Below are 25244 nucleotides of genomic sequence, written 5' to 3'. Positions count from 1 at the left end.
TTGTGGTACTTTGTTATGGCAGCCACAGGAATCTAATATAGCACGTAAGTATATTTCTTTTATGAAAGCTTTTAGCTCACTACTGGGCTCTGATAGAGGCTAAAATTCAGACCATGTGATCTTCAGAATATATGATCTTGCAACGTGAACCACTCTTCACAGACTGACATCATCAGGCATTCACAGGAGTACTAATCAAATGGAAGTGTTATATATATATATATGGTTGGGTTTGAACAGGTCCTAAAAGCTTTAAGTTGCATAACCAGGTGATTAATACTCCAGTAGGCCTACTCCTATCACGTTTCCATCACTTCCTAAAACCTACTTTTATGGTATCCTATGACCAGCTAACTGAAGGAGGGAAAGTAGATGTATGATATGCCAATAGTACACAGAAGTAAGTCCACGGGTATAATCTTAAAAACTCATAGATAGTTGGCCCTAAAAGAGAATAGAGCAAAGTAAATTCTCCCCGTAACTAGGATTTCACATGGTACACTTACATGTCTAGTTTTCCTGTATACGAACTGATTACATTAAATGAGGCAGAAGCAAGTTATTGTGTTGTTTCTTGAAAGTTTAAGAATGTTACCAACCTTAAGAAGGGTGAATATGGATGTTAAGTGGCCCATCTAGAGGTGAACTGTGGGATACTGTAGAGAGGTTCAATCATTCAAACTATTTCTACCTTGTCTCCCTGTGCTATTAGACGTTGGAAACCTAACAACTCTATACCAGACTCCACTGCAATTAAGGTGCTGGCATGTTACTAGTTCCTGCTATTCATACACCCAAAAAAGACTTAGTTGCAGAAGTGAGCATTGTCAGATGGCAGCCACGTGTGAATATCTGGTCCTTCTGACATTTGTAGTAATAGAATTATCTGGTCCTTTTGGACTACTGGGACAGACATTCTGCTGCCTAGCCCAAACACCATAGTGGTATTTTCAATAGAATACTCTTCCGGTATAGTTCCCACGGTATCACTAGATACTCTTCCCTGCGCTGTGACCCTAGCCACATTGTAGCATCTATGTAGCAACTAAACCTGCCTCTTTGGTACTTTCTAAGGTTTTGTGATTCTAACATTCTTTTGTATGTGATATTATATATCTGGAAAACCCAAAAGAATCACCATAACTATTATTTTAAAAGAGGATTTAGTAATGTGACTAGAAACAAAATTAATATATAAACCTATCATTTCCCTATACACAAATAAAATAGTTAGAAAATAACCATTTACAATAACAACAAAATGTGTAATACCCATGTAAATAAATTCCTAAAGGAATATATATAATTTAAATTTTAAAAAAAACTTTAAATTCTAAAATGGTTCATAAAAAAAGTCAAATAAATTGAAAGCTATATCCAGTTCTTGGAATATAAAGATAGCAATTTTCTTTAAATTAATTTATAAATTTTATGAAATCCAATGGAAAAGTCCACAGGAGTTTTTTGAAACAACATAAGATGATTCTAAAGCTCACATGCTCAAAAAAAAAAAAAAAATACAAATTGACCAAAATTTTCTGACAAAGAAAATTAGAGGGACGTAAGCTAGAAATAGAAGGAAATTGCCTTAACTAGAAAAAGTATCAAAAAGCAAACATTAAAAATTGTAAATTATGAAATACTACAGAGAAATTCAAATAAAACTAGGTAACAAAGTCTATTATCACTGCCATTTTCAAAAATGTTCTGAATGCCCTAGTTAATATGATAAAATGATAACAAGAAAGAAGGGCATAAATGTTAGAAAGGAAAAAACAGTATGTCATTATTTGCAAACGATATAACTATCTACTTAAAAGTACTTAGAGAATCAATAGAAAAACTCTAAACTACTATAAGTAAATCAACTGAAATAGGCATCATCAAAAAAAATTAATGAAATAGGATATATGAAAAGGTAGGCTTTCAAATCACTGGGGGAAATATAGTCAATGGATAGTGGCAGGAAGACTGAATATCCATTTGAAAAGTAATTAAGTTGGATTCATACATATGTATATATATAAAGAATAAATAAAATTTATTTATATGTTTCTATATATAATATGTACATAAATACATATATATTCAAAATCGATTAAGATTCAAAGCCCAGAAGTCTTAAAGGAAAAGATAAATATATTTGCATACATAGAAATCTTTTTAAAATCTTTAAAGATGCAGGAGAGGTTGTAAGAAAATACAAAGTATAAAAGCCAAAGGATTAACATCCATAATATGATTTATGATTAAAGGTGGCTAGGGCTTCCCTGGTGGCGCAGTGGTTGAGAGTCCGCCTGCCGATGCAGGGGACACGGGTTCGTGCCCCGGTCCCGGAAGAGCCCACATGCCGCGCAGCGGCTGGGCCCGTGAGCCATGGCCGCTGAGCCTGCGCGTCCGGAGCCTGTGCTCCGCAACGGGAGAGGCCACAGCAGTGAGAGGCCCGTGTACCGCAAAAAAAAAAAAAAAAAAAAGGTGGCTAACTCACTACATGTTTACCTCTTCTCTCAGTGAAAACCCTCTAAAAGTAGACAAAGGAAAGGTGCTACCATCAGCTAAGAGGTCTCAAACAATTTTCTGGAAGATAAGCTAATGTTGGAAGTGTGATCATTGTTGAGAGATTCTAGAAAAACTCTAAAACAGAAATCAGATGTGATAGATACAATAGAAAGTATTCTTTCCCATTGGTATACTTCTTAGGAACTAACTCCAGACTTAGCCATGTAACTTACTTTGGTCAATTAGACAATAGCCAATGTAACAGAAGCAAACCTGAAAAGTGCTTGTGCACTGTGGCTTGCCCTCTCACTGCCTTGGAATCCTGAAACCACATGTAAACAAGACTGAGCTGGCCTGCAGGAGGGTGAGAGACTATGTGAAAGGGAGCCAAGGCACCCTAGCTGAACACAGTCCAACAGACAGACCAGTGCGTGAGACCATCTGGATCACCCAGCTGCCAACCAACTCAGGAGCTGATGACAGATCCAGGAAAGAGCACCGATGTGCCACAGACTACCTAAGCCAGTCCAAACCAGAGCAACAGCCTCACAAGCCCATAGAATCATGTGCTAGAACAGAGGCTGGTGAAGATGAAGTTCAGTCTTAAATAGGGCTCACTGAGAAGATGGCATCTGGGCACAGAACTGAAGAAGGTCAGGAGGGGAACAAATGAAAATCTCTGGCAGACCATCCCAGGAAGAAAAAGTATCAAGCACAAAGGTCTTTGGGAGGAACTGCCTGGCATGTCTGAAAAGCAGCAAGGGAGCTACTGTGGTTGGAGTAGCATGAGCAGTGAGGAAGAAAGGAAGGGGTGAGGCCAGAGAGGAGACAAGCTGCTGAGATCCTGTAGGGCCTTACAGGTCAGAGTTAGCACTTTAATTTTTATTCTTGGTGAGATAAGAAAACATTGAAAGATTTTGAGCAGAGGGCAGACATAAGCTGACTGAGATTTTAACAAGAAAACTTTATGTTGAGAATAGGCTGAAGGATGGTATGTTAGTTATCTATTGCTGCATAACAAATTATCCCAAAGTTTAGTAGCTTAAAATAGGGAACATTTATTAATCACTAGTGTCCTTAGGTCAGGTATCTGGGCACAGCTTAACCGAATGCCTCTGGCTCAGTGACTCTCACAAAGCTACAGTCAAAGTGTAGGCCAGGGCTGCAACCATTTCAAGGCTTGACTAGCATAGGATCCACTTCAAGGCTCATGCACTTAGCTGTTGGCAGGCATTGGGTCTTTCCAGGCTGTTAATGAGAAAGCTCAGTTCCATGCCACACAGGCCTCTCCATAAGGCTACTCACAATATGACAACTTGCTTCCCTCACAACAAGGGCTCAGAAAAAGAGAGACTGAAAGCGGGCACCCGGGACAAAAGACACAGTCTTTCTGTATCCTAATCTCACAAGAGACATCCCATCATCCTGACCACATTTTATTCACTAGAAACAAACCATAAAACACAGCTCACTCCGCCTGCCAATGCAGGGGACACGGGTTCGTGCCCCGGTCCGGGAAGATCCCACATGCCACGGAGCGGCTGGGCCTGTGAGCCACGGCCGCTGAGCCTGCGCGTCCGGAGCCTGTGCTCTGCAACGGGAGAGGCCACAACAGTGAGAGGCCCGCGTACCCCCCCAAAAAAAACAAAAAACAAAAAACACACAGCTCACATTTAAGAGGAGGGGATTACACAAGGGCGTGATTACCAGGATGTGGGAAACATTGGTAGCCATCTCACAGGCTGCCTAAGAGAGTGCAAGAGAAGAAATATAAATTTGGAGTTATCAGTATCAACATGGGACTAAAAGCCATAGACTAAATAAAATCGAGTAGGGAAGGAGCCAATTCAATGAGCAGATCTTTTGTATGCTGATTCAGACAATGTGTGGACATTATTTTCTAGGTGATTACAAACTGTAAGGAAACTTATTACACTCATGAAACAATTGAAAATTTGAACACAGACTGAATATTGGGTGATAGAAGAAATCGTTAATTTCTAAGCCATGATCATGATACCGTGGTTATATTTTCTGGCCATTTAGCAATATATATTGAAATGCTTAGACACGAAATGATATAATGTCTATAATTTGCTCCAAATAATATGAGAATAGAGGAAGTGGTAGGGAACGTAAAAAAGAAAACAGAATTAACCACGAGTTTATAACTGTTGAACCTGAGTTCTTTATTCTTCTATTTTTGCATTTATTTGAAATCCTCATAATTAAAAAAAAAAAGTTAACATGGAGGCCAAATAGCAATGGAGTAACATTCTCAAAGTGCTATTGGAAAAATAACTCAGTCTGAAATTGGATATCAAACTAAATTGTCATTCAACAGTGAGGGAGACATAAAGACATTTTCAAGTAAACAGACGATTTACCACTCAAACTCTTGATGAAAAAGACACTAAGAAGGAAAGAGTAGGGTGCTAGACAGAAGGTAAGCAAATAAAGCTATAAACTTGTGGATAAATCTAAGCAAGCACTGACTGAGTAAACAAGGAACAATAAAGATGATGACTCATTTGGGAAACAATACATAAAAGTGGCAGTAAATAGTAAATAACAATAACATGTAAGATGATAAAGGCAGTGTCTGACAACTTTCTAAGGTCACTGTCGTTTTTAAAAGAAGACATATTGCTTAATTGTAGACTCTGTAAGTCAATTATACATGTTACATTAAAATCAGAAAAACACATAAGACAGGAAATAAGATTTTTAATGATATCAAATAAAAAGCATAGTAAATAGAAAGCATAAAATATCATAAAAGACTTAAATACAAATATACTCTCCTTGAAAGTAGCATGACTTTTCCAGTTTACTTCCTGGAAGTAAAGGGCTCAAGAGTTGTGTTAATTCTCAAATAGTCAAAAGCTTGTATAATCTAGTTTGAAGTTCCTTTGGCAGTACACTACCATCAAAAACGTAGAAGTTTCTCATCTAGTTGTCTTCAGTAACTTTGTCATGCAATTAAAACACATATAAAACTTTTTAAAGTCATAATTTTCAAATCTGCTTTATTTCTTTGCCCTTTATTTTCTGGATACTAGACCCTTTTCAGACAAATCATTTACAAATATTTTCTCTCATCCTGTAATTTCTTTGCCTAACTCCTATTTCTCCTTCCCTCCTCTCTCACCTCTCTCTCTCTCAACTAAGTGATGGCAACCATAAGTCAGTCTAGAAAAATATAATGTAAGGCCACACCCTTGACTGCAGTGCTAACCTGAGTAATTTTCTCTAACTGAGAGTTTTTACTGACGTTTCGTTGCTCAAACCTTTTAAAATTCCATTTCTTACTATTTGAAATCTGGAACTGGTCACCCTTTAAAGTCCTGAAAGGCCCCAAATTTCTGGATTTATTCCCTATTAATTCGATTTGCAAACTGGTCAACTGTTTCCTGAGATTATCTCTTTCTCTTAACACTTCGACAAAATTGAGTAATGAAACCAACCTCCACTGCTAACAATCTGTTATCTAACTTCTACAGAATGTAATCTGTCCTACAGTTTTTACCAAATGTTCTGTCACTTCTTATCATTGATTTCCATTTCTTCCAGGTGGATTCCATTTCTTGTCACCTGCTACCCGTCAATACCCAGCAGCAAAGTCAAAGGCATACATTTTAAGTTTATCATGGCAGCACACCACTTCAAAGCTCCAATTTCTATATGAGTCAACTTAGGCTGAACAGGCTATGGAATGGCAATAAATAAACCTTGAAATCTTGGTGGCTTAACACAATAAAAGTTTATTTGTTTTTCATGCAAAATATGATGGGAGTCACCAGGAGCTCTCATTCAAATAGTAACTCAGAGATCCAAGCTCCCTCCAAGTGGTAACACCATAAACTCAGCTCATAGCTTCTAAGGTAAATCTGGCATCAGAAAAGAAATATAGAAGAGAAATACCAGCTCTCGATTGCCTTGATCTAAGGTGATGCAAATCACTTCTTCTCAACCCCATGAGCAATAGTATTTAAACTGCCCCACACTAAATGGAAAAAGGCTCAGAAATGTAGGCAAGAAGATGGATACTTAGTGAGCACTGGGGACTTTGCCACATAAAAGGATGGAAAAAATATGTTCACAGCAAATATTAGCCAAAGGAAAGCTGACATACCTATGTTAACATTAGCACGAATAGACTCAAAGGAGGAAAAAAGCATTATTAGGAATAAACAGGGGCAGGATATAGTTAATAAAAAGAAACCAGAATGAATGTAAATAAATAAAGTTGGAACCCTACCTCACACTATGTACGAAAATTAACTCAAAATGGATCAATGACATAAACATAAGAGCTAAAACAATAAAATTCTTAGAAGAAAAGATAGGAGTAAATATACATGACCTTAGATTTGGCAATGGATTCTTAGATATGACACTAAAACCATGAGCAACAAAATTAGATTCCATCATAATTTAAAACTTTTGTGAGTCAAAGGACACTCCCAAGAAAGTGAAGACAACCTACAGCATGAAAAAAAAATTTGCAAATCACTTGTCTGAAAGTCTAGTATCCAGAATATAAAAGGAACTCTTGTAACTCAACAAAATGAACAACCTAATCTTTAAAATGGGCAAAGGACTTGAATACTCATTTCTCCAAAAAAGATATACAAATGGCCAATAAGCATATGAAAAGATGCTCAACATCACTAACCATCAGGGGAATACAAATCAAAGCCACAATGAGATACCCTGTCATAACCACTAGGAAGACTATAATCATTAAAATATAAAAGTAAAATAACATGTATTAGGAAGAACGTGGAAAAACTGGAACCCTTGTGCACTGCTGGTAGAAATGTAAAATTGCACAGCCAGTATGGAAAACAATGTAACAGTTCCTTAAAAAATTAAAAATAGAATCACCGTATGATCCAGCAACTCCACTTCTGTACATATACCCAAAAGAATTAAAAGCAGGGACTCAAACAAGTACAGGTACATACATGTTCATGGCAGCATTATTCATAATATCCAAAAGGTAGAAGCAACCTAAGTATCCATCAACAGATGAATGGATAAACAAAATGAAATATGTATTTTTCCGTATGTATTTCACACAATGGAATGCTATTCATGTGTCAGAATAAAAGGAGAAAATTCTGACACATGCTACAACATGGATAAACATTGAGGGCATTATGCTAAGTGAAAGAAGTCAGTCACAAAGAAAAATACTGCATAACTCCACTTACATGAGGAAACTAGAGCAGTCAAATCCATGGAGACAGAAAGTAGAATGGTGGTTGCCAAGAGCTGGGGGAAGGGAAGAATGAGGAATTAGTGTTAAATGGGTACTGAGTTTCAGTCTGGGAAGAATAAAAAAAAATATTCTGGAGATGGATGATGGTGATGGCAAAACAAAGTGTATGTATTTAATGCCACTGAACTGTACACTTAAAAATGGTTAGAATGAGTACAAAATAGAAATCATAGAGCTGAATACAATAACTGAACTCAAATTTTCAATAGAGGGTTTCAACATCAGACTAGATCAAGTGAAAGAAAGGATTAGCAAACTTGAAGACAGAGCAATAGAATTCATCCAATCAGAGGAGCAAAAAATTAAAATTAAAAAAAAGAATGAAAAAGAGTGAAGACAGATTAAAGGATTTATGGGACACCATCAAGCAGACCAGTATCCACATTATAGAAGTCCCAGAAGGAGAAGGAGTAGGGGTAGAGGGCAGAAAGCTTATTTAAAGAAATAATGGCTAAAAACTTCTCTCACCTGGCAAAAAAAGAAAAGAAAAATAGACATCCTAATCTAGGAAGCTCAAAGAAAACCAAAAAAAAAAAAAAAAAATTAAAGAGAGCTACACTGAGACACATTATAATTAAACTGCCAAAAATTAAAGACAAAGAGAAACTCTTAAAAAGCAGCAAGAGATTTTTTTTTCTTAAATTCCATATATATGTGTTAGCATACGGTGTTTGTCTTTCTCTTTCTGACTTACTTCACTCTGTATGACAGACTCTAGGTCTATGCACCTCATTACAAATAGCTCAATTTCGTTTCTTTTTATGGCTGAGTAATATTCCATTGTATATATATGCCACATCTTCTTTATCCATTCATCCGATGATGGGCACTTAGGTTGTTTCCATCTCCGGGCTATTGTAAATAGAGCTGCAATGAACATTTTGGTACATGACTCTTTTTGAATTTTGGTTTTCTCAGGGTATATGCCCAGCAGTGGGATTGCTGGGTCATATAGTAGTTCTATTTGTAGTTTTTTAAGGAACCTCCATACTGTTCTCCATAGTGGCTGAACCAATTCACATTCCCACCAGCAGTGCAAGAGTGTTCCCTTTTCTCCACACCCTCTCCAGCATTTATTGTTTCTAGATTTTTTGATGATGGCCATTCTGACTGGTGTGAGATGATATCTCATGATATCTCATTGTAGTTTTGATTAAGAAAAAATGTCACGAAGAACCTAGGGGTAAGACAGGAATAAAGACACAGACCTACTGGAGAACAGACTTGAGGATATGGGGAGGGGGAAGGGTGAGCTGTGACAGGGCGAGAGAGAGGCATGGACATATATACACTAACAAATGTAAGGTAGATAGCTAGTGGGAAGCAGCCGCATGGCACAGGGATATCGGCTCGGTGCTTTGTGACCGCCTGGAGGGGTGGGATAGGGAGGGTGGGAGGGAGGGAGATGCAAGAGGGAAGAGATATGGGAACATATGTATATGTATAACTGATACACTTTGTTATAAAGCAGAAACTAACACACCATTGTAAAGCAATTATACCCCAATAAAGATGTTAAAAAAAATAAAATAAAATAAAATAGAAATTAAAAAAAAGCAAGAGAGGGGCTTCCCTGGTGGCGCAGTGGTTGGGAGTCCGCCTGCTGATGCAGGGGACGCAGGTTCATGTCCCAGTCTGGGGGGATCCCACATGCCGCAAAGCGGCTGGGCCCGTGGGCCGTGGCCGCTGGGCCTGCGCATCCGGAGCCTGTGGTCCGCAATGGGAGAGGCCGCAGCAGTGAGAGGTCTGCATACCGCAAAAAAAAAAAAAGCAGCAAGAGAAACACAATTTGTTATGTACAAAGGAACTCCCATAAGACTATCAGTGGATTTTTCGGCAGAAACCTTGCAGGCCAGAATGGAGTGGGATAGTATATTCAAAGTACTGAAAGAAAGAAAATTCCACCTAAGGATACCATACCCAGCAAAGATGTCCTTCAGAATTGAAGGATAAAGAACTTCCTTAAAAAAGTTAGAGTCCATCACCACTAGAATGGCCTCACAAGAAATGTTAAAGAGAGTTCTTCATACTGAAGCAAAAAGACACTAATTTTAAAAACTAAACATATCCTTACCATATGATCCAGCAATAGCACTCCTTCGTATTTACCCAAAGGAGTTGAAAACTTATGTCCACACAAAAACTTGCACACAGATATTTATGGTAGCTTTGTTCATACCTGTCAAAACTTGAAAGCAACCAAGATGTCTTTTAGTAGGTAAATGGATAAGTAAACTGGTATATACAGACAATGGATATCACTCACTGCTAAAAAGAAATAAGCTATGCAGCCCTGGAAAGACATGGAAGAACCATAAATGCATATTACTAAGTGAAAGAAGCCAATCTGAAAAAGGCAACATACTGTAAGATTCAAACTATATGACATTCTGGAAAAGGCAAAACTATGGAGACAGCAAAAAGATCAGTGGTTGCCAGGACTTAGGGGAAAGGGAGAGATGAACAGATGAAGCACAGAGGATTTTTAGGGCTGCAAAACTACTCTGGGGGATACATGTCATTATACATTTGTCAAATTCCACAGAATGTAAAACAGCAAGAGTGAATCCTAAGGTAAACTATAGATTTGGGGTGATAATGATGTACCAGTGTGGGATCATCAATTCTAACAAACATACCACTGTGGAGCAGGACGCCTATAGTAGAGATTGTACATGTGTGGGGACAGGGGTATGTGAGAAATCTCTGTACCTTTCTCTCAGTTTTGCTATGAACCTGAAACACTCTAAAAAATAAAGTTTATTCATTTTTAAAATGGTTGAAGATGGTAAATTTTATGTTTTGTATATTTTACCACAATTTAAAATAATTTTAAAACAAAGGTATAAAGAAGATGTAGCAAATACATATAATGGAGTATTACTCAGCCATAAAAAGAAACAAAACTGAATTATTTGTAGTGAGGTGGATGGACCTAGCGTCTGTCATACAGAGTGAAGTAAGTCAGAAAGAGAAAAACAAATACCATATGCTAACACATATGTATGGAATCTAAAAAAAAAAATATATATATATATATATATATATTGGTTCTGAAGAACCTAGAGGCAGGACAGGAATAAAGACACAGACGTAGAAAATGGACTTGAGGACACGGGGAGGGGGAAGGGTAAGCTGGGACGAAGTGAGAGAGTGGCATGGACATATATACACTACCAAATGTAAAACAGGGAGATCAGCTCGGTGCTTTGTGACCACCTAGAGGGGTGGGATAGGGAGAGTGGGATGGAAACACAAGAGGGAGGAGCTATGGGGATATATGTATATGTATAGCTGATTCACTTTGTTATAAAGCAGAAACTAACACACCTTTGTAAAGCAATTATACTCCAGTAAAGATGTTAAAAAAAGAAAAAAACAAAGGTAATGTATTAAAAAAAAACAGATGGGTAAAATATCCATTAAAGTTCAAAACAGACCAATGGATTTTAACATAACATATTAAGAAAAATTCATCAATATGTTTTAGATTCCACATTGCAACTAAACTTTACCATTTATCAAGTGTGTATTTGGTGCAGCATCCAAAGAGGAATACTGGTAATTACCTGAAAAGGCTCATAAACTACTCCCTTTTCCAACTACATAAGCTGGAATTTTTTCATATACTTCAAACAAAACATTTGGCAACAGACTGAATGCAGAAGTAGATATGAGAATCTAGCTGTCATCTATTAAACCAAACCTTAAAGAGATTCACAAAATGTAAAACAATGCCACTCTAAATTCTTTGTTTTGGAAAATATAGTTTTTCTTTTTTAAATGTGTTACTTACATTAACATATAATAGGTCTATTACTGTAATTGAGCGGGACCCTATGGGGCTTTCCCAGGACAGACCCCCCCACACACCCAATGTCCTCTGCCTGCCTCTTGTCTGTAGAAAAACTTTAGTCAAAGAATAAATTCAATCAGAGAAGTGAAAAAAAAATGCAGAACCAAAGGAAAGCAGTCAAACAAGACAAAATAATAATAGTTTAGCCATTAAACAAAGTCAAGGACCTTTAGTTCCTCTTCAAGAGCTATAGATAATATTCTGAGCCATGTCCTTTGAGCTGTTCTGCAGGCACTGAAACCCTCACCAGGTGGGAGAAGTTAACTACGTGATGACCAGACTGCAGCCAAGACATAAGCTGCTCCATCTTGCACAATTCCAAGAACTGGCCTCAAGGAAATGGGAACCAACCCTAGAACTGAAGATTAACTGACCTTAAGACAATCAAGATGACACTGATCAGACCACCGCATGACCAATCTCGTGGCTGTGGGAGCTGACTGTGCTGTTCTGCAAGTCGTAGCCCCTCCCTCTGCCTATACATCCCTGAAACTCCCCTTTCAAAGCTCTTGCCCCCTGATCAACAACCAAGCTGGTGTTTGGACACGAGTCTACCTTCTCCCCAGGTTGCCAGCCTCCTGAATGAAGCAACCTTTCCTTTCCTACCAATACCTGTCTCTCGAGTACTGGCTTTCGAGCCGCGAGCAGCCAAACCTGAGTTCAGTAACATTACTGTTATTTTTTAACGAATTAATTAAAATTCTTAAATTTCTACATTAATTTCTAATATGACAAATACTGACGAATATAAGCAGAACATAAAAGCTCTCTGAGAACTTCAATAATTGTTACATTTTTGTTCATTTCTTTGCTGAAAGAAACATTCCGAAAAGTTTCAGAAACACTGTATTTAAATGTTGCAGGTGTTATGGTGAAGTTGTGTCCCCCGCCCCCAGCTTTCCTATTGGAAGCCCTAACCCCCAATGTGATGGTATTTAGCAATGGGATCTTTGGGAGGTAATCAGGGTTAGATGAGATCATGAAGATGGATCTCTCATGATGGGTTTCACGCCTTTGTAAGAAGAGACAAGTGAGTTTGCTCCTTCTCTCTGCTCACAAAGAAGAGGTCACGTGAGTACACAGCAAGAAGGGAACGGTCTACTAGCCAGGAAGAGAGACCTCACCAGATCCCCACTATGAGAGCACCCTGATTTCAGGCTTCCTGCCTCCAGAACTGTGAGAAAATAAATCTCTGTTGTTTAAGCCAGCCGGTCTAGGGTATTTTGTGGGGGGAACGGGGGGCTGCCGTCCGAGTTCAGCAGTGTAGCATGTAACAGAAAAATGACTGGAAACAATCCAACAGTCCTTTAATAAGAGAACTGGCTGCTAAGTTGTGGTACCTCCAAGCCACAGAACACTATGCAGATGGGGGAGGAGAAGACAAGATATTCCATGTACTGACACAGAATGGGAAGATTCAGAACAGTGTATAAAAAGGGAAGGAAAATAAGAACATATCTTAAAATTTTACTTGCATCTAAATCCCCCCCAATATATTTTAAAATTTTGAGGACTCTCTGTAACTGTTCCCCGTATTGTCACAATGTCAGCAATAGAATATTTTTTTGGTATTGCAGGACAAGTTACTGAATGCAGGACAAATTATACTGGAACAGATGATACCTGAGGAGACACCGTTTTCTGGAGTTTGAGTAGAGTTCATGAAGTTTCTGGGGTGCTTCTGAGCGCAAGAAATTGTGAGGTAGTTTTGTGAGTGCCTAACAGACCTCCATAAACGGCTGCCCCAAACCCAGATTCAGAGAGTCAGAGCGTCAGAGATTTAGTCCTTAAGCTTATTAAAAGTATCTTCCTCCCTCGTGAGTCAGTTCTGTATCCCTACGGAGCGCCTAAAAACTGCCCGGTTTCCTGACTGGCAAAAGAAACCTAAAAGCAGGGAAGGGCGCCGAGTTTTCAATCGAGTCGAGGCGCAGTTTGACCCAAGCAGGTACGCGTTTAAAGAAGGAAAAGAAAAATCTTCCTCCTCCCCCTACCGGAGTAACAAACAGGGCAACCTCGGGCTTACCGGGTCTTGACATTAGCAAGCCACGGAGGCCCGCTAACAACATCATTAGGCGGAACATTTCGTGACTCCTGTCTTCCAGCGGAGACCTGAGCCCTACTGCCGTTGGCCGTTCGTGAGCGCCGTTCTCGCGAGGCTGCGGCACCTACCGGAGCGCCCGGTACTCAGCGCCCAGTCCACCAATCGCCTGTAGGGCACGCCTCCCTTTATAGTCGTGCGTCCGGGTCCGCGGGAAGTTCTTTTCCCAGCAGCCCGGTCTACCCGATGGCCAGTTGTCTGGAGGTCCCCGACCACCCTGGCCCTCTCCGTCGCGGTCATCGTCCCCCACAAACTTTTTGCTTCGTGTGGATGGACCTAAAAGAACTAACATTTATTGTGCGCTGTTTTGTATCAGACACTACTTGCTGAATTTAAAACTATGCGCATACGCACACACGCGCACACACACACACGAATTATACATTCATATTTCCTAAAGCTGAGGTTTTTTAATTAAAACAACAACAAAAATCCAGATATATTTTAAAACGATTCCAAGAAAGGGAAAAGTGAGTAGATTTTGGTATCTTCGGAAAGTACCTGCTATGGTTTTTTTCCATACCCACTGCCCAAATACACTTTGTAACCAGGCTGTGTCTGCTTTTTCCTCCAATCAAAAAATTCATGTGATGGCCTGCTCTTGTTCAGTAACTTCTCAGTACAATAAATATTCATTCATTCATGTAATGAATGAAATGGACAAGATTTTTGCCCATAATTACAGTACATATGTTCCAGTAGAAAATTCTAGCCGAATTCCTCAACATAGTATTCAAAAATTTCTAAATTCGGAGCCCAGGCTTTGCTTTTCTTTTCTTCTATCCCCAGTGCTATGACTACTTATGACTTCCTGTCTTTCCTGAATGAAAATTGCCTTATTACCTTGGACTGCAATGCCTCCTCCCACCCAGACTCACCCCCCAGTCTCTACGTATATGCACTATCCTTCAATTCTTTTCAAATCCCCAAGAATGAGTTAATCTCTCACACCAATTAACAGAACGGCAGATACACAAACTAAAAGGTCCTGTGGTAACACAGAAAAGTTCGTTTGGGGAATCACCACATCTAAACTCAGTTGAGATCTAATTTTATGGATGCATAGGATTTCAACAGGGTAATCTAAGTCTGCAAAAGAATATCATGAGCATAAACACGGCAACAAAAATACAACTGGCCTCTCGGTATCCACGGGGAGATTGATTCCAGGACCCACTGTGGATACCAAAATCCCCAGATGCTCAAGTCCCGATGTTGGCCCTCCGATTTCTGTACCTGCAGATTCAACCAACCATGGATACTGAACTATTTACCACTTGCGGTTGGTTGAAGCCACGGATGTGAACCTGCAGATATGGAGTGCCACTGTATTTTTATTGGAAAACAAAAAAGCTTGTAAGTGGATCTGTGCAGTTCAAACCCACGTGGTTCAAGGGTCAACTGTATACACATAGCTTGCATCTCAACAGGAACAACAAATGCTAGACTAACACTTCTTTTAGGGGGTAGTTGAGCCAAAAGCTGGTTTCATCTTGCTTCACAGCATTAGAACCGTTACAGTAAATGCTTAGACTTGTTAATTAGTGGTAAGTACTTTGAATGGATTTCCAGTTATTTCACTTCTTTGTTATTTCCTTCTCCGCAACCTTTCCTGTTTAAATCTTTTAAAAAGCAGACTTTATGTCATTCTTACTTGTGTATATGACTCCCTCTATAATGCGAGGCATGTCTCATCCAGAACTTATATATCACAGGACCTAATGACGTACTGTGGTACCTGCAAGATGGCAGAGTTTCAGTAAACATTTATAGAATTTAATAAAATCTGATCTGTGCTTAGAAAACCTAGATCATGTTTTACTAGATGGTTAGAGACCCAGGCAGCTGCCTGATAGAAAGGGAAAATGCGATACCTTGAACAAGGTAATAAGCTTGTGAACACAGTCACACAGCGACACCAAAGTTACATACAATTTATCCTTGATTATTAAAACATCTTTAGCAGATGGCAAAGAATATCTTTAATATTTTCAAATTTTTAAGTGGCATCTATGACCAAGAAATTTTACAATTTTTAATAACAATCCAAGATAAATCAAGGACAAACCTAAGTGAAAAGAATATAAAATATGTAAAAATATATATAAAAGCAAAAGAAGTTCAGACTGATCAACAGTCTTTTAGAAAAACTTTCTAAATATTCAAAGATCCAAGGAATTATCTAATTCTGAAAAAAGTTTTAAGTTGCATAGTTAATATATTACCAACTGTGAAATTTCAGTGATATGACAATTGCAAAGCTGTGTAAAAACTGTGGGACTATCTCAGTGACAAACACAAACATTTTTGGTCGTATATTAATTCATTCAGAGATTTAAATTGAAATGAAGAATCTTTATTTGGGACTGTTTACAATTTTTAATATGTACCTGATTGTTAAAATAATGTACCATCTTCAGAAGACAGATGTGTGTCTTCTTCAAAACCAATCTGTTTTTCTTTTTAACAAAAAGCCACTGTTCACAATTTGGCAGAAGTCTGGAAAATTAGTATAATGTTTTAATTAATAAGGTTATAAATAGCTGAGTATTTAAGAAATTACTGGGCAACACAAATCAGAATTTCAAGTATTTTATTTACGGTAAATCTTATGTTTGTATATGTATGTATACACAAACCAAAAATTTTTTAAAAACTAAAGAAATTCAGTTAATAAACTTATTAATAAACTTTATTATGAAAAATTACCAAAAAAATTTAGGTGCTTAAATTTTTATCATTCATACCATTTCTTCCACAGTAAAAATTCATTTTTTTATCATAGCTGGGACAATAACTCACAGATACCACTAACTTTTTTGCACTTATCTAAGAAAACTTTTTCTTCCTTCCTTTCTCCAGCCTAATTTCTTTAAAAATATTAGTGTCAACAGAGACATTATCAAGCACACCTTAGTAAATGTAAACATTCTAAATTATATTAATAGCAATCTTTGAAGTTTCAGATTTTGGACTTAAAATTAAAGTGCTTATGAAATTCTCAAGTGGTTTTATGATAGCTCAATTGATTGAAGATACTATAATTGTTCCTGCTTTTTATTACAGCCAAGAATCAACAGCGTATCTGATTAGTTCTATTAAATACTTCGTACCTTAAAGTTTATAATTAATTTAAAACAATGCTATTGTAAAAGGATGCTATGCTTTAACATGATTCATAATAGAAATTCTATTATTAAATTAACTTTTCTAATATTCATTATCCATAGATAGATCCACAGAATCTATTATCCATAGAATCCATAGAATCATATATCCATAGAATGTTCATTAAAATGGAAGATAATAACTGTGTGTAAGTATACACATACACACTTTTAGTGTGTTTTTGCACTTTTAAATTTATATTATGGTATCTTAATTCTGTATTTTGTGCATTCTTCTGAAGACAGAGTATTCCTTTATTCATGTAGTGAATGAGATACACAAAATTCTAGTGTGTGATGATTATTAGTCTGTGCAAGATTAAAAATATTAGATATTAATTGACAGCTAATTAGTTTTCACAGGTATTAGGTTATTACATGTTCAATCAGAAACTACATTAATGATAACTAAGGTCAAAATTCAGAATTACATTTAAGCACATAATGACAAAACTTAAACCAATACAGTTAATTTGAAAATCACTACAGTAACGTGTTCAAATAACATAATCCATGTCAGGTGCATTAACCTCACAGATGACCGAATAAAATGTATTCAGTAATGGAAATGAAAATGTTATTCTAAATTCCCTGGCTTTACTGCATTTCTTCTGTTTCTCATTTCCCACTACTCAAGTTCTGTTTTTCTGTATTAATAAAGTTTGTTTGGTGGTATTTTGTTTTCATTCATAACTGCAGCAGGAAGAAAGGTTTTTCAAGAAAATATCAGGAAAAAAAAAAGTATTAGCTCAGTTCCCTGAAGATGTCTGCAAAATGAAAGGTTAAAAAAAAAAAATCAAGTGAGGGAACTATATAACGGAGGTGGAGGAGCAGGACGAGCAGGAATTAAATTTCCCTGAGATGATACTTTCGGTTGTGGTGGAGGCGGCCTGTGAAGGGGAAGAAAGACAGTTAATCGTATGTTTCAACCGTATGAAATAATGCTACCTTCATTACAAGCCCAACATAACACCATTCTTGACATCACTGACAATTCTTAAGGGTACCTTATATTCTGAGATCATTACGAATCGGATATGTAATGGTTAAAAGTCTCCAATCGGAGTCTAAAATGGAGTAACTACCTTAAAGTCATGCTAGTGTATAATCAACAACGTACAAAGGTTCTGGTGTATATGTGTTTAAAAAGGACAGTACATGAGGGGCTTCCCTGGTGGCGCAGTGGTTGAGAGTCCGCCTGCCGATGCAGGGGACGCGGGTTCATGCCCCGGTCCGGGAATATCCCACATGCCGCGGAGCGGCTGGGCCCGTGAGCCATGGCCGCTGAGCCTGTGCATCCGGAGCCTGTGCTCCGCAATGGGAGAGGCCACAACAGTGAGAGGCCCGCGTACCGCAAAAAAAAAAAAAAAAAAAAGGACAGTACATGAAATAGAAAAGACAAATTGTAAAAGACAAGTGAAGATACTATGTGAATTAAGCACCTCTTGTACTGTTAGGATTTAAGGGGAGCAAATCACAACTAAGTATAAACCTTACATACATGCATAGAACTGAAATTCCAGCTCTCTCAAATATAATTTCCACTCCGAGAATTAAACCTGCTATGACTTCTATACCAGTCCTTCTCAGTTCTCATGCTTTAACCTGTGGATACTCTTCCCTAACTTCTTCATCCAATTCTAGTATACCTCTATTCCAATAACATACTAGAACTTTACATGGTGAATATGTGTCTCACTATTTATATAATCTGCTCCTGAGGTTCAGGTGGATTTCAGTACACTCTCACTGCATAATAAAGATTATACTTGAGGATACTACTCAGTGTGCAATTCAATTGTAATTTGAAGGATTTTTGCGGGGTGGGAGGGGTGAGATGTATTTTGTGTGATGCAAAATGTTATAATAAATTTTCTCCTTTCTTGCTGATGTTACGCCCATCCACTGAGTCTTTTATTTTTCTTGTGTTTTTCAGTTCTAGAATTTCCATTTAATTCTTTTTTTAGGTTTTTAAGTCCAGCACATCTAGTTTTGTGCTGAAATTCTCAATCTTGACTATTAATTCGGTGATGTAATCGTCATAGTTACTTTAAAGTCCATCTCTGATATTAATTGCATACCCTCTGAGTCTGCTTTTCTTGGTTTTAGTCACATTTTCTTTTCTTATATGTCTAGCTTTTTAAACTGGGGGCCAAACATTAAAAAAATAATAATAAAACTGCAGGAAATAAGTTGAGGGTCTGATTCACCCTTACCCCGGGGTCCCAACACAAAGACTGGGATATTTGCCAGGGTACCACCTCCTTGACAGGGCTCCAGTCTTTGTCCCCTCATCCCTATGAGTTTGTTGAAAAGCTCTCCTCAGCTTCCTATCCTCTCACGTTCAGAATAGGTAGATATTTACAGTCTAGGATGAAAAATGGTCCCAAAAGCTGAGATTATCTCTGGACTGCCTTCCTCTCCTGGACCATAGTCCCATAATCTCTCATTTCCTTGGTAGTTTTCTGATGCCTTGAAATACATATTTTCTTATATTGTCTAGCTTTTTTTCTAGCTGTTCCTAATAAGAAGGCTGGTCCAGCCTATCTGATTTCCCATTGCTGGTTATTTTAAAGGTCGTTGCTTCTGAATCTTACAGACACCAAAGGCTACAGCAGCTGTTGACTGTCTTGTTTGGGCTTCTTTAAAATTTCATTCCGACACTGCATTAATATGACAAAACTTATATAAAAGCTCTTAAAAGTTTTTCTGCAAACTGTGTTCTATCTAAACTGTTAGCAGCAAAGACCTTGTCCTAAATTAAATTAAAAATACAAGAGAACTATTTAGACATTAACCCTGGGTTTTATTCTGGTCAAGTAATCTAAGCAAATTCACTTCAGACCTTGATGGGAACTGCTGAGGCTGCTTCGCTGCATAAGTTGGTACTGGAAATCTGTTTGCATATATAGGCTAAAAAGGAAAAAAAAAGTTATTACCACAGTGCACTCATAAATATATTTTCTATAAAGTTTATTTTCCATATAAAAGTAATCAATCTATTTAAAAATCAATGAATAGATGACTATTAATGTTGACATTTTAAAATACTTCGCTTATTCAACATGTCTTTGCTACTGAGTGTAGAATATTTAATTCTTTTAAGGTTGTATATATTTTTTAATAGATCTTTATTGGAGTATAATTGCTTCACAATACCGTGTTAGTTTCTGTTGCACAACAAAGCGAATCAGCCATATGCATACCTATGTCCCCACATCCCCTCCCTCTTGCGTGTCCCTCCCACCCTCCCTACCCCACCCCTCTAGGTCATCGCAAAGCACCGAGCTGATCTCCCTGTGCTATGCTGCTGCTTCCCACCAGCCAACTAGTTTACATTCGGTAGTGTATATATGTCGATGCTACTCTCACTTCGCCCCAGCTTCGCCCTCCCACGCCATGTCATCAAGTCCATTCTCTATGTCTACCTCTTTATTCCTGCCCTGCAACTAGGTTCATCAGTACCTTTTTTTTTTTTTTTAGATTCCATATATATGCGTTAGCATACGGTATTTGTTTTCTCTTTCTGACTTACATCACTCTATGACAGACTATAGGTCCATCCACCTCACTACAAATAACTCAATTTCGTTTCTTTTTATGGCTGAGTAATATTCTGCTGTATATCATGTGCCACATCTTCTTTATCCATTCATCTGCTGATGGACATTTAGGTTGGTTCCATGTCCTAGCTATTGTAAATAGTGCTGCAATGAACATTGTGGTACATGACTCTTTTTGAATTATGGTTTTCTCAGGGTATATGCCCAGCAGTGGGATTGCTGGGTCATATGGTAGTTCTATTTTTAGTTTTTTAAGGAACCTCCATACTGTTTTCCATAGTGGTTGTATCAATTTACATTCCCACTAACAGTGTAGGAGGGTTCCCTTTTCACCACACCTTTCCTTCTACTGACTTTGGGTTTTCTTTGTTCTTCTTTCCCTAGTTGTTTTAAAAGTGTATTGTTTATTTGAGATTTTTCTTGTTTCTTGAGGTGAGATTGAATTGCTATAAACTTCCCTCTTAGAACTGCTTTTGCTGCATCCCATAGATTTTGGGTCATCATGTTTTCATTGTCATTTGTTTCTATGTATTTTTTTTATTTCTTCTTTGATTTCTTCATGATCTCTTGGTTCCTTAGTAACGTATTGTTTAGCCTCCACGTATTTGTGTTTTTTACAGTTTTTTTCCTATAATTGATTTCCAATCTCATAGTGTTGTGGTCAGAAAAGATGCTTGATATGATTTCAATTTTCTTAAATTTTCTGAGGCTTCTTTGTGACCCAGGATGTGATCTATCCTGTAGAATGTTCCATGTGCACTTGAGAAGAAAGTGTATTCTACCACTTTTGGGTGGAATGTCCTAAAAATATCAATTAAATCTGTCTGGTCTATTGTGTCATTTAAAGCTTGTGTTTCCTTATTTATTTTCTGTTTGGATGATCTGTCTATTGGTGTAAGTGGGGTGTTAAAGTCCCCTACTATTATTGTATTACTATCGATTTCTCCTTTCATGGTTGTTAGCATTTGCCTTATGTATTGAGGTGCTTCTATTTGGGTGCATAAACATTTATAATTGTTGTGTCTTATTCTTGGATTGATCCCTTGATCATTATGTAGTGTCCCTCCTTATCTCTTGTAACAGTCTTTATCTTAAGGTCTATTTTATCTGATATGAGTATTGCTACTCCAGCTTTCTTTTGATTTCCATTTGCATGGAATACCGTTTTCCATCTCCTCACTTTCAGTCTGCATGTGTCCCTAGGTCTGAAGTGGGTTTCTTGTAGACAGCATATATACAGGTCTTGTTTTTGTATCCATTCAGCCAGTCTGTGTCTTTTGGTTGGGGCATTTAATCCATTTACATTCAAGGTTATTATTGATATGTATGTTCCTATTGCCATTTTCTTAATTGTTTTCAGGGGTTTTTTTGTGGGTCTTTTTCTTCTCTTGTGTTTCCCGCTTAGAGAAGTTTCTTTAGCATTTGTTGTAAAGCTGGTTTAGTGGTGCTGAATTCTCTTAGCTTTTGCTTGTCTGAAAAGCTTTTGACTTCATTGAATCTGAATGAGATCCTTGCTGGGTAGAGTAGTCTTGGTTGTAGCTTTTCCTCTTTCATCACTTTAAGTATATCCTGCCACTCCCTTCTGGCCTGTAGTTTCCACTGAAAAATCAGCTGATAACCTTACGGGGATTCCTTTGTATGTTATTTTTTGTTTTTCCTTGCTGCTTTTAATGTTTTTTCTTTGAATTTAATTTTTGTTATTTGATTAATATGTGTCTTGGTGTATTTTTCCTAGGGTTTATCCTGTATGGGACTCTCTGTGCTTCCTGGACTTGGGTGACTATTTCCTTTCCCATGTTAGGGAAGTTTTCCACCATAATCTCTTCAAATATTTTCTCAGACCCTTTCTTTTCTCTTCTTCTGGAGCCCCTATAATTCGAATGTTGGTGCGTTTAGTGTTGTCCCAGAGGTCTCTGAGATTGTCTTCAATTCTTTTCATTCTTTTTTCTTTATTCTGCTCCAGGGCAGTATTTCCACCATTTTGTCTTCCAGTTCACTTATTCATTCTTCTGCCTCAGTTATTCTGTTATTGATTCCTTCTAATGTATTTTTCATTTCAGATATTGTGCTGTTCATCTCTGTTTGTTCTTTACTTCTTCTAGGTCCTTGTTAAACACTTCTTGTATTATCTCAATCCGTGCTTCCATTCTGTTTCTGAGATTCTGGATCATCTTTACTATCATTACTCTGAATTTTTTTTCAGGTAGATTACTTATTTCCTCCTCATTTATTTGGTCTTGTAGGTTTTTACCTTGCTCCTTCATCTATGACATATTTTTTTGCTGTCTCTCTTTTTTTTTATGAGTGGGATTGTGTTCCTGTTTTATTGGTTGTTTGGCCTGAGGCTCCCAACACTGGACTCTGTAGGCTATTGAATAGAGCTGGGTCTTAGTGATGAGATGAGAAACTCTGTGAGACCTCACTCCAGTGAATATTCCCTGGGGTCTGAGGTTCCCGTTAGTCTAGTGGTGCAGACTCAGAGCTCCCACCGCAGGAGCTTCCGCCCAACCCCAGGCTTGCAAACCAGGATCCCGCAAGCCACATGGGGTGGAAAAAAAGAGAAAAAGAACAATAACGAAGCAAAAAATAAAATTAGGCTAGGAAACTAACAGATATGTTAGAAAGAATGTAAAAATAAAAATATAGATGAATCAACAACCAGAAGGTACATCAGTATCACAATAGTAAAAAAGAGGAAGAGGGAAAAGGAAAAAAGAAAAAGAAAAAAGGGGCGGGGGGGAAGGCCTTGGCTGTGTAAAGCGGGGCCTAAGCAAGGGTGAGGTTTGAGTGGTGGGCGGGGCCTATGCTTAGGACCCACAGGGCTGTAAAAGATGGGGGGTAAGGGGGTGGGGCTTAGGCTCAATGGAACAGAAGGAGCCCAGGCGTGCCCCCCACCCCTGGTCTCAGAGGGCAGGGGACCTCACCTGGGAGCCCAGCAGGCTTTCTGGGCTCGTGTGGGCAGGGCAAACGCCCTCCCCTCCTCTCCTTTTCCTCTGCTCTGGGGTCTGGGAGGGCCCCTCCCACCTGCTTCTCCTGATCTCCCTGGCCTCCCTCTTATGTCCTCAGGACCAATGTGGCTGGGGAGGGAAGGGGGGGACTTGGAGGGCATGGGACCAGCCTGGGAGCTCAGCAGGCTCCCTGGGCCCTAGTCAAAATTATATTTTTTTAAATTCAAAAATAATGAAGTATTATCTTGGCTCTAATCAACTCCATTAGTTAAAAGGTAACATATTTCCTATGTCCATGTATTTTAAATAAAATCTTCCAAAAATGTATTGCCAAACCTATACAGTACCTAACTGGTACTGTAAATACCACTAATTTACAACCCTTGATTTTGATGTGGAAAACAGGGAACTTCTGTGCACTGCTGATGCAAATGTATAATAAATTGGTACAGCCCCCATGGAAAACAGTATGGAGGTTCCTCAAAAAATTAAAAACACAACTACCATATGATCCAGCAATTCTATTTCTGGGTATTTATCCAAAGAAAACGAGAACACTAACTTGTAAAAATATCTGCACCCCCATGTTCATTGCAGCATTATTTATAACAGCCAACATGTGGAAGAGCCTAAGTGTCCATCTGTGGCGCATATATATATATATATATATATATAAAAGAATATTATTCAACCACCAAACAAAAGGAAATCTTGCCATTTGTGACAACATGGATGGACTAGAGGGCATTCAGGCTAAGTGAAATAAGTCAGACAGGAAAAGACAAATACTGTATGATCTCACTTATATGTGGAATCTAAAATCAAACAACCAAAAAATACCAAACTCTTAGATACAGAGAACAGATTGCAGAATGACATAGGCAGGAGAGGGAGATGGGTGAAAACAGATGAAGGTGGTCAGAAGGTACTAGTTTCCAGTCATAAGATGAATAAGTCCTGGGGATATAATGTACGGCATGGTGACTATAGTTAATAACACTGCATTGCATATTTGAAAACTGCTAAGAGAGCAAACTTTAAAAGTTCTCATCACAAGAAAAAAAATTTGTAACTATGTGTGGTGATGGATGTTAACTAGACTTATTGTGGTGCTCATTTCATACCATACACAAATATTGAATCATGTTGTATACCTGAAACTTATATGTTATGTCTATTATATCTCAATTTTTTTTTTTTTTTTAGATCTTGTTATGTATATCCCTTGAGGGGGAACCAGGACCCTGCCCCAAGGCTGCACTATTTTTTTAATAAATGTACTTATTTAATTTATGTATTATTTTTGGCTGTGTTGGATCTTCATCACTGTGCGTGGGCTTTCTCTAGTTGCAGTAAGCAGGGCTTCTCTTGTTGCGGAGCACAGGGTCTAGGTGTGCAGGCTTCAGTAGTTGTGGCATGCATGCTCAGTAGTTGTGGCGCACAGGCTTAGTTGCTGCGAGGCATGTGGGATCTTCCCGGACCAGGGCTCGAACCCGTGTCCCCTGCATTGGCAGGCGGATTCTTAACCACTAGACCACTAGGGAAGCCCATATCTCAATTTTTTAAAAAGTAGAATAGTGGTTGCTAGGGTGTGGGGGATGGGGACTTACTGCTTCATGGGTACAGAGTTTCTGTTTGGGGTAATGAAAAAGTTTTAGAAATAGGTAGCAGCGATGATTGCACAACATTGTGAATGTAATTAATGCCACTGAATTGTATACTTAAAAATGGTCAAAATGGCAACCTTTATGGCATGTATATTTTACCACAATAAAAAAGGAAAAAAATATGTCAAAGATGAAAAAGAACACATATATAATTTCAAA

At 38.0% G+C, this 25244-nt stretch overlaps 2 protein-coding genes across 3 annotated transcripts in view; both read right to left on the bottom strand.

The window, feature by feature from the left end:
- The window catches only part of ADAM32 (ADAM metallopeptidase domain 32), a 149712-nt gene extending 134657 nt beyond the window's left edge, over positions 1-15055 (bottom strand). Inside the window, exon 1 of the mRNA XM_022571268.2 lies at positions 13666-15055. Within this exon, the coding sequence (XP_022426976.2) occupies positions 13666-13723 (58 nt within the window). The 5' untranslated portion in view covers positions 13724-15055. The remainder of the gene's footprint in view (positions 1-13665) is intronic.
- An 877-nt stretch (positions 15056-15932) lies between these two features.
- ADAM9 (ADAM metallopeptidase domain 9) overlaps positions 15933-25244 on the bottom strand; it is a 102418-nt gene continuing 93106 nt past the window's right edge. For both annotated transcript variants that reach the window (XM_022571267.2, XM_089903778.1), the window contains exons 21-22: positions 19753-19820; positions 15933-17797 (exon numbers count right to left, since the gene is read on the bottom strand). In XM_022571267.2, the coding sequence (XP_022426975.1) occupies positions 17704-17797; positions 19753-19820 (162 nt within the window). In that variant the 3' untranslated portion in view covers positions 15933-17703. The remainder of the gene's footprint in view (positions 17798-19752; positions 19821-25244) is intronic.

This window comes from Delphinapterus leucas, chromosome 21, assembly GCF_059928025.1.
Source record: "Delphinapterus leucas isolate spDelLeu-1000000601 "Yukka" chromosome 21, BTC_Dleu_Yukka2, whole genome shotgun sequence".
Lineage (NCBI taxonomy): Eukaryota > Metazoa > Chordata > Mammalia > Artiodactyla > Monodontidae > Delphinapterus > Delphinapterus leucas.
This window is presented reverse-complemented; position numbering and strand designations above follow the sequence as displayed.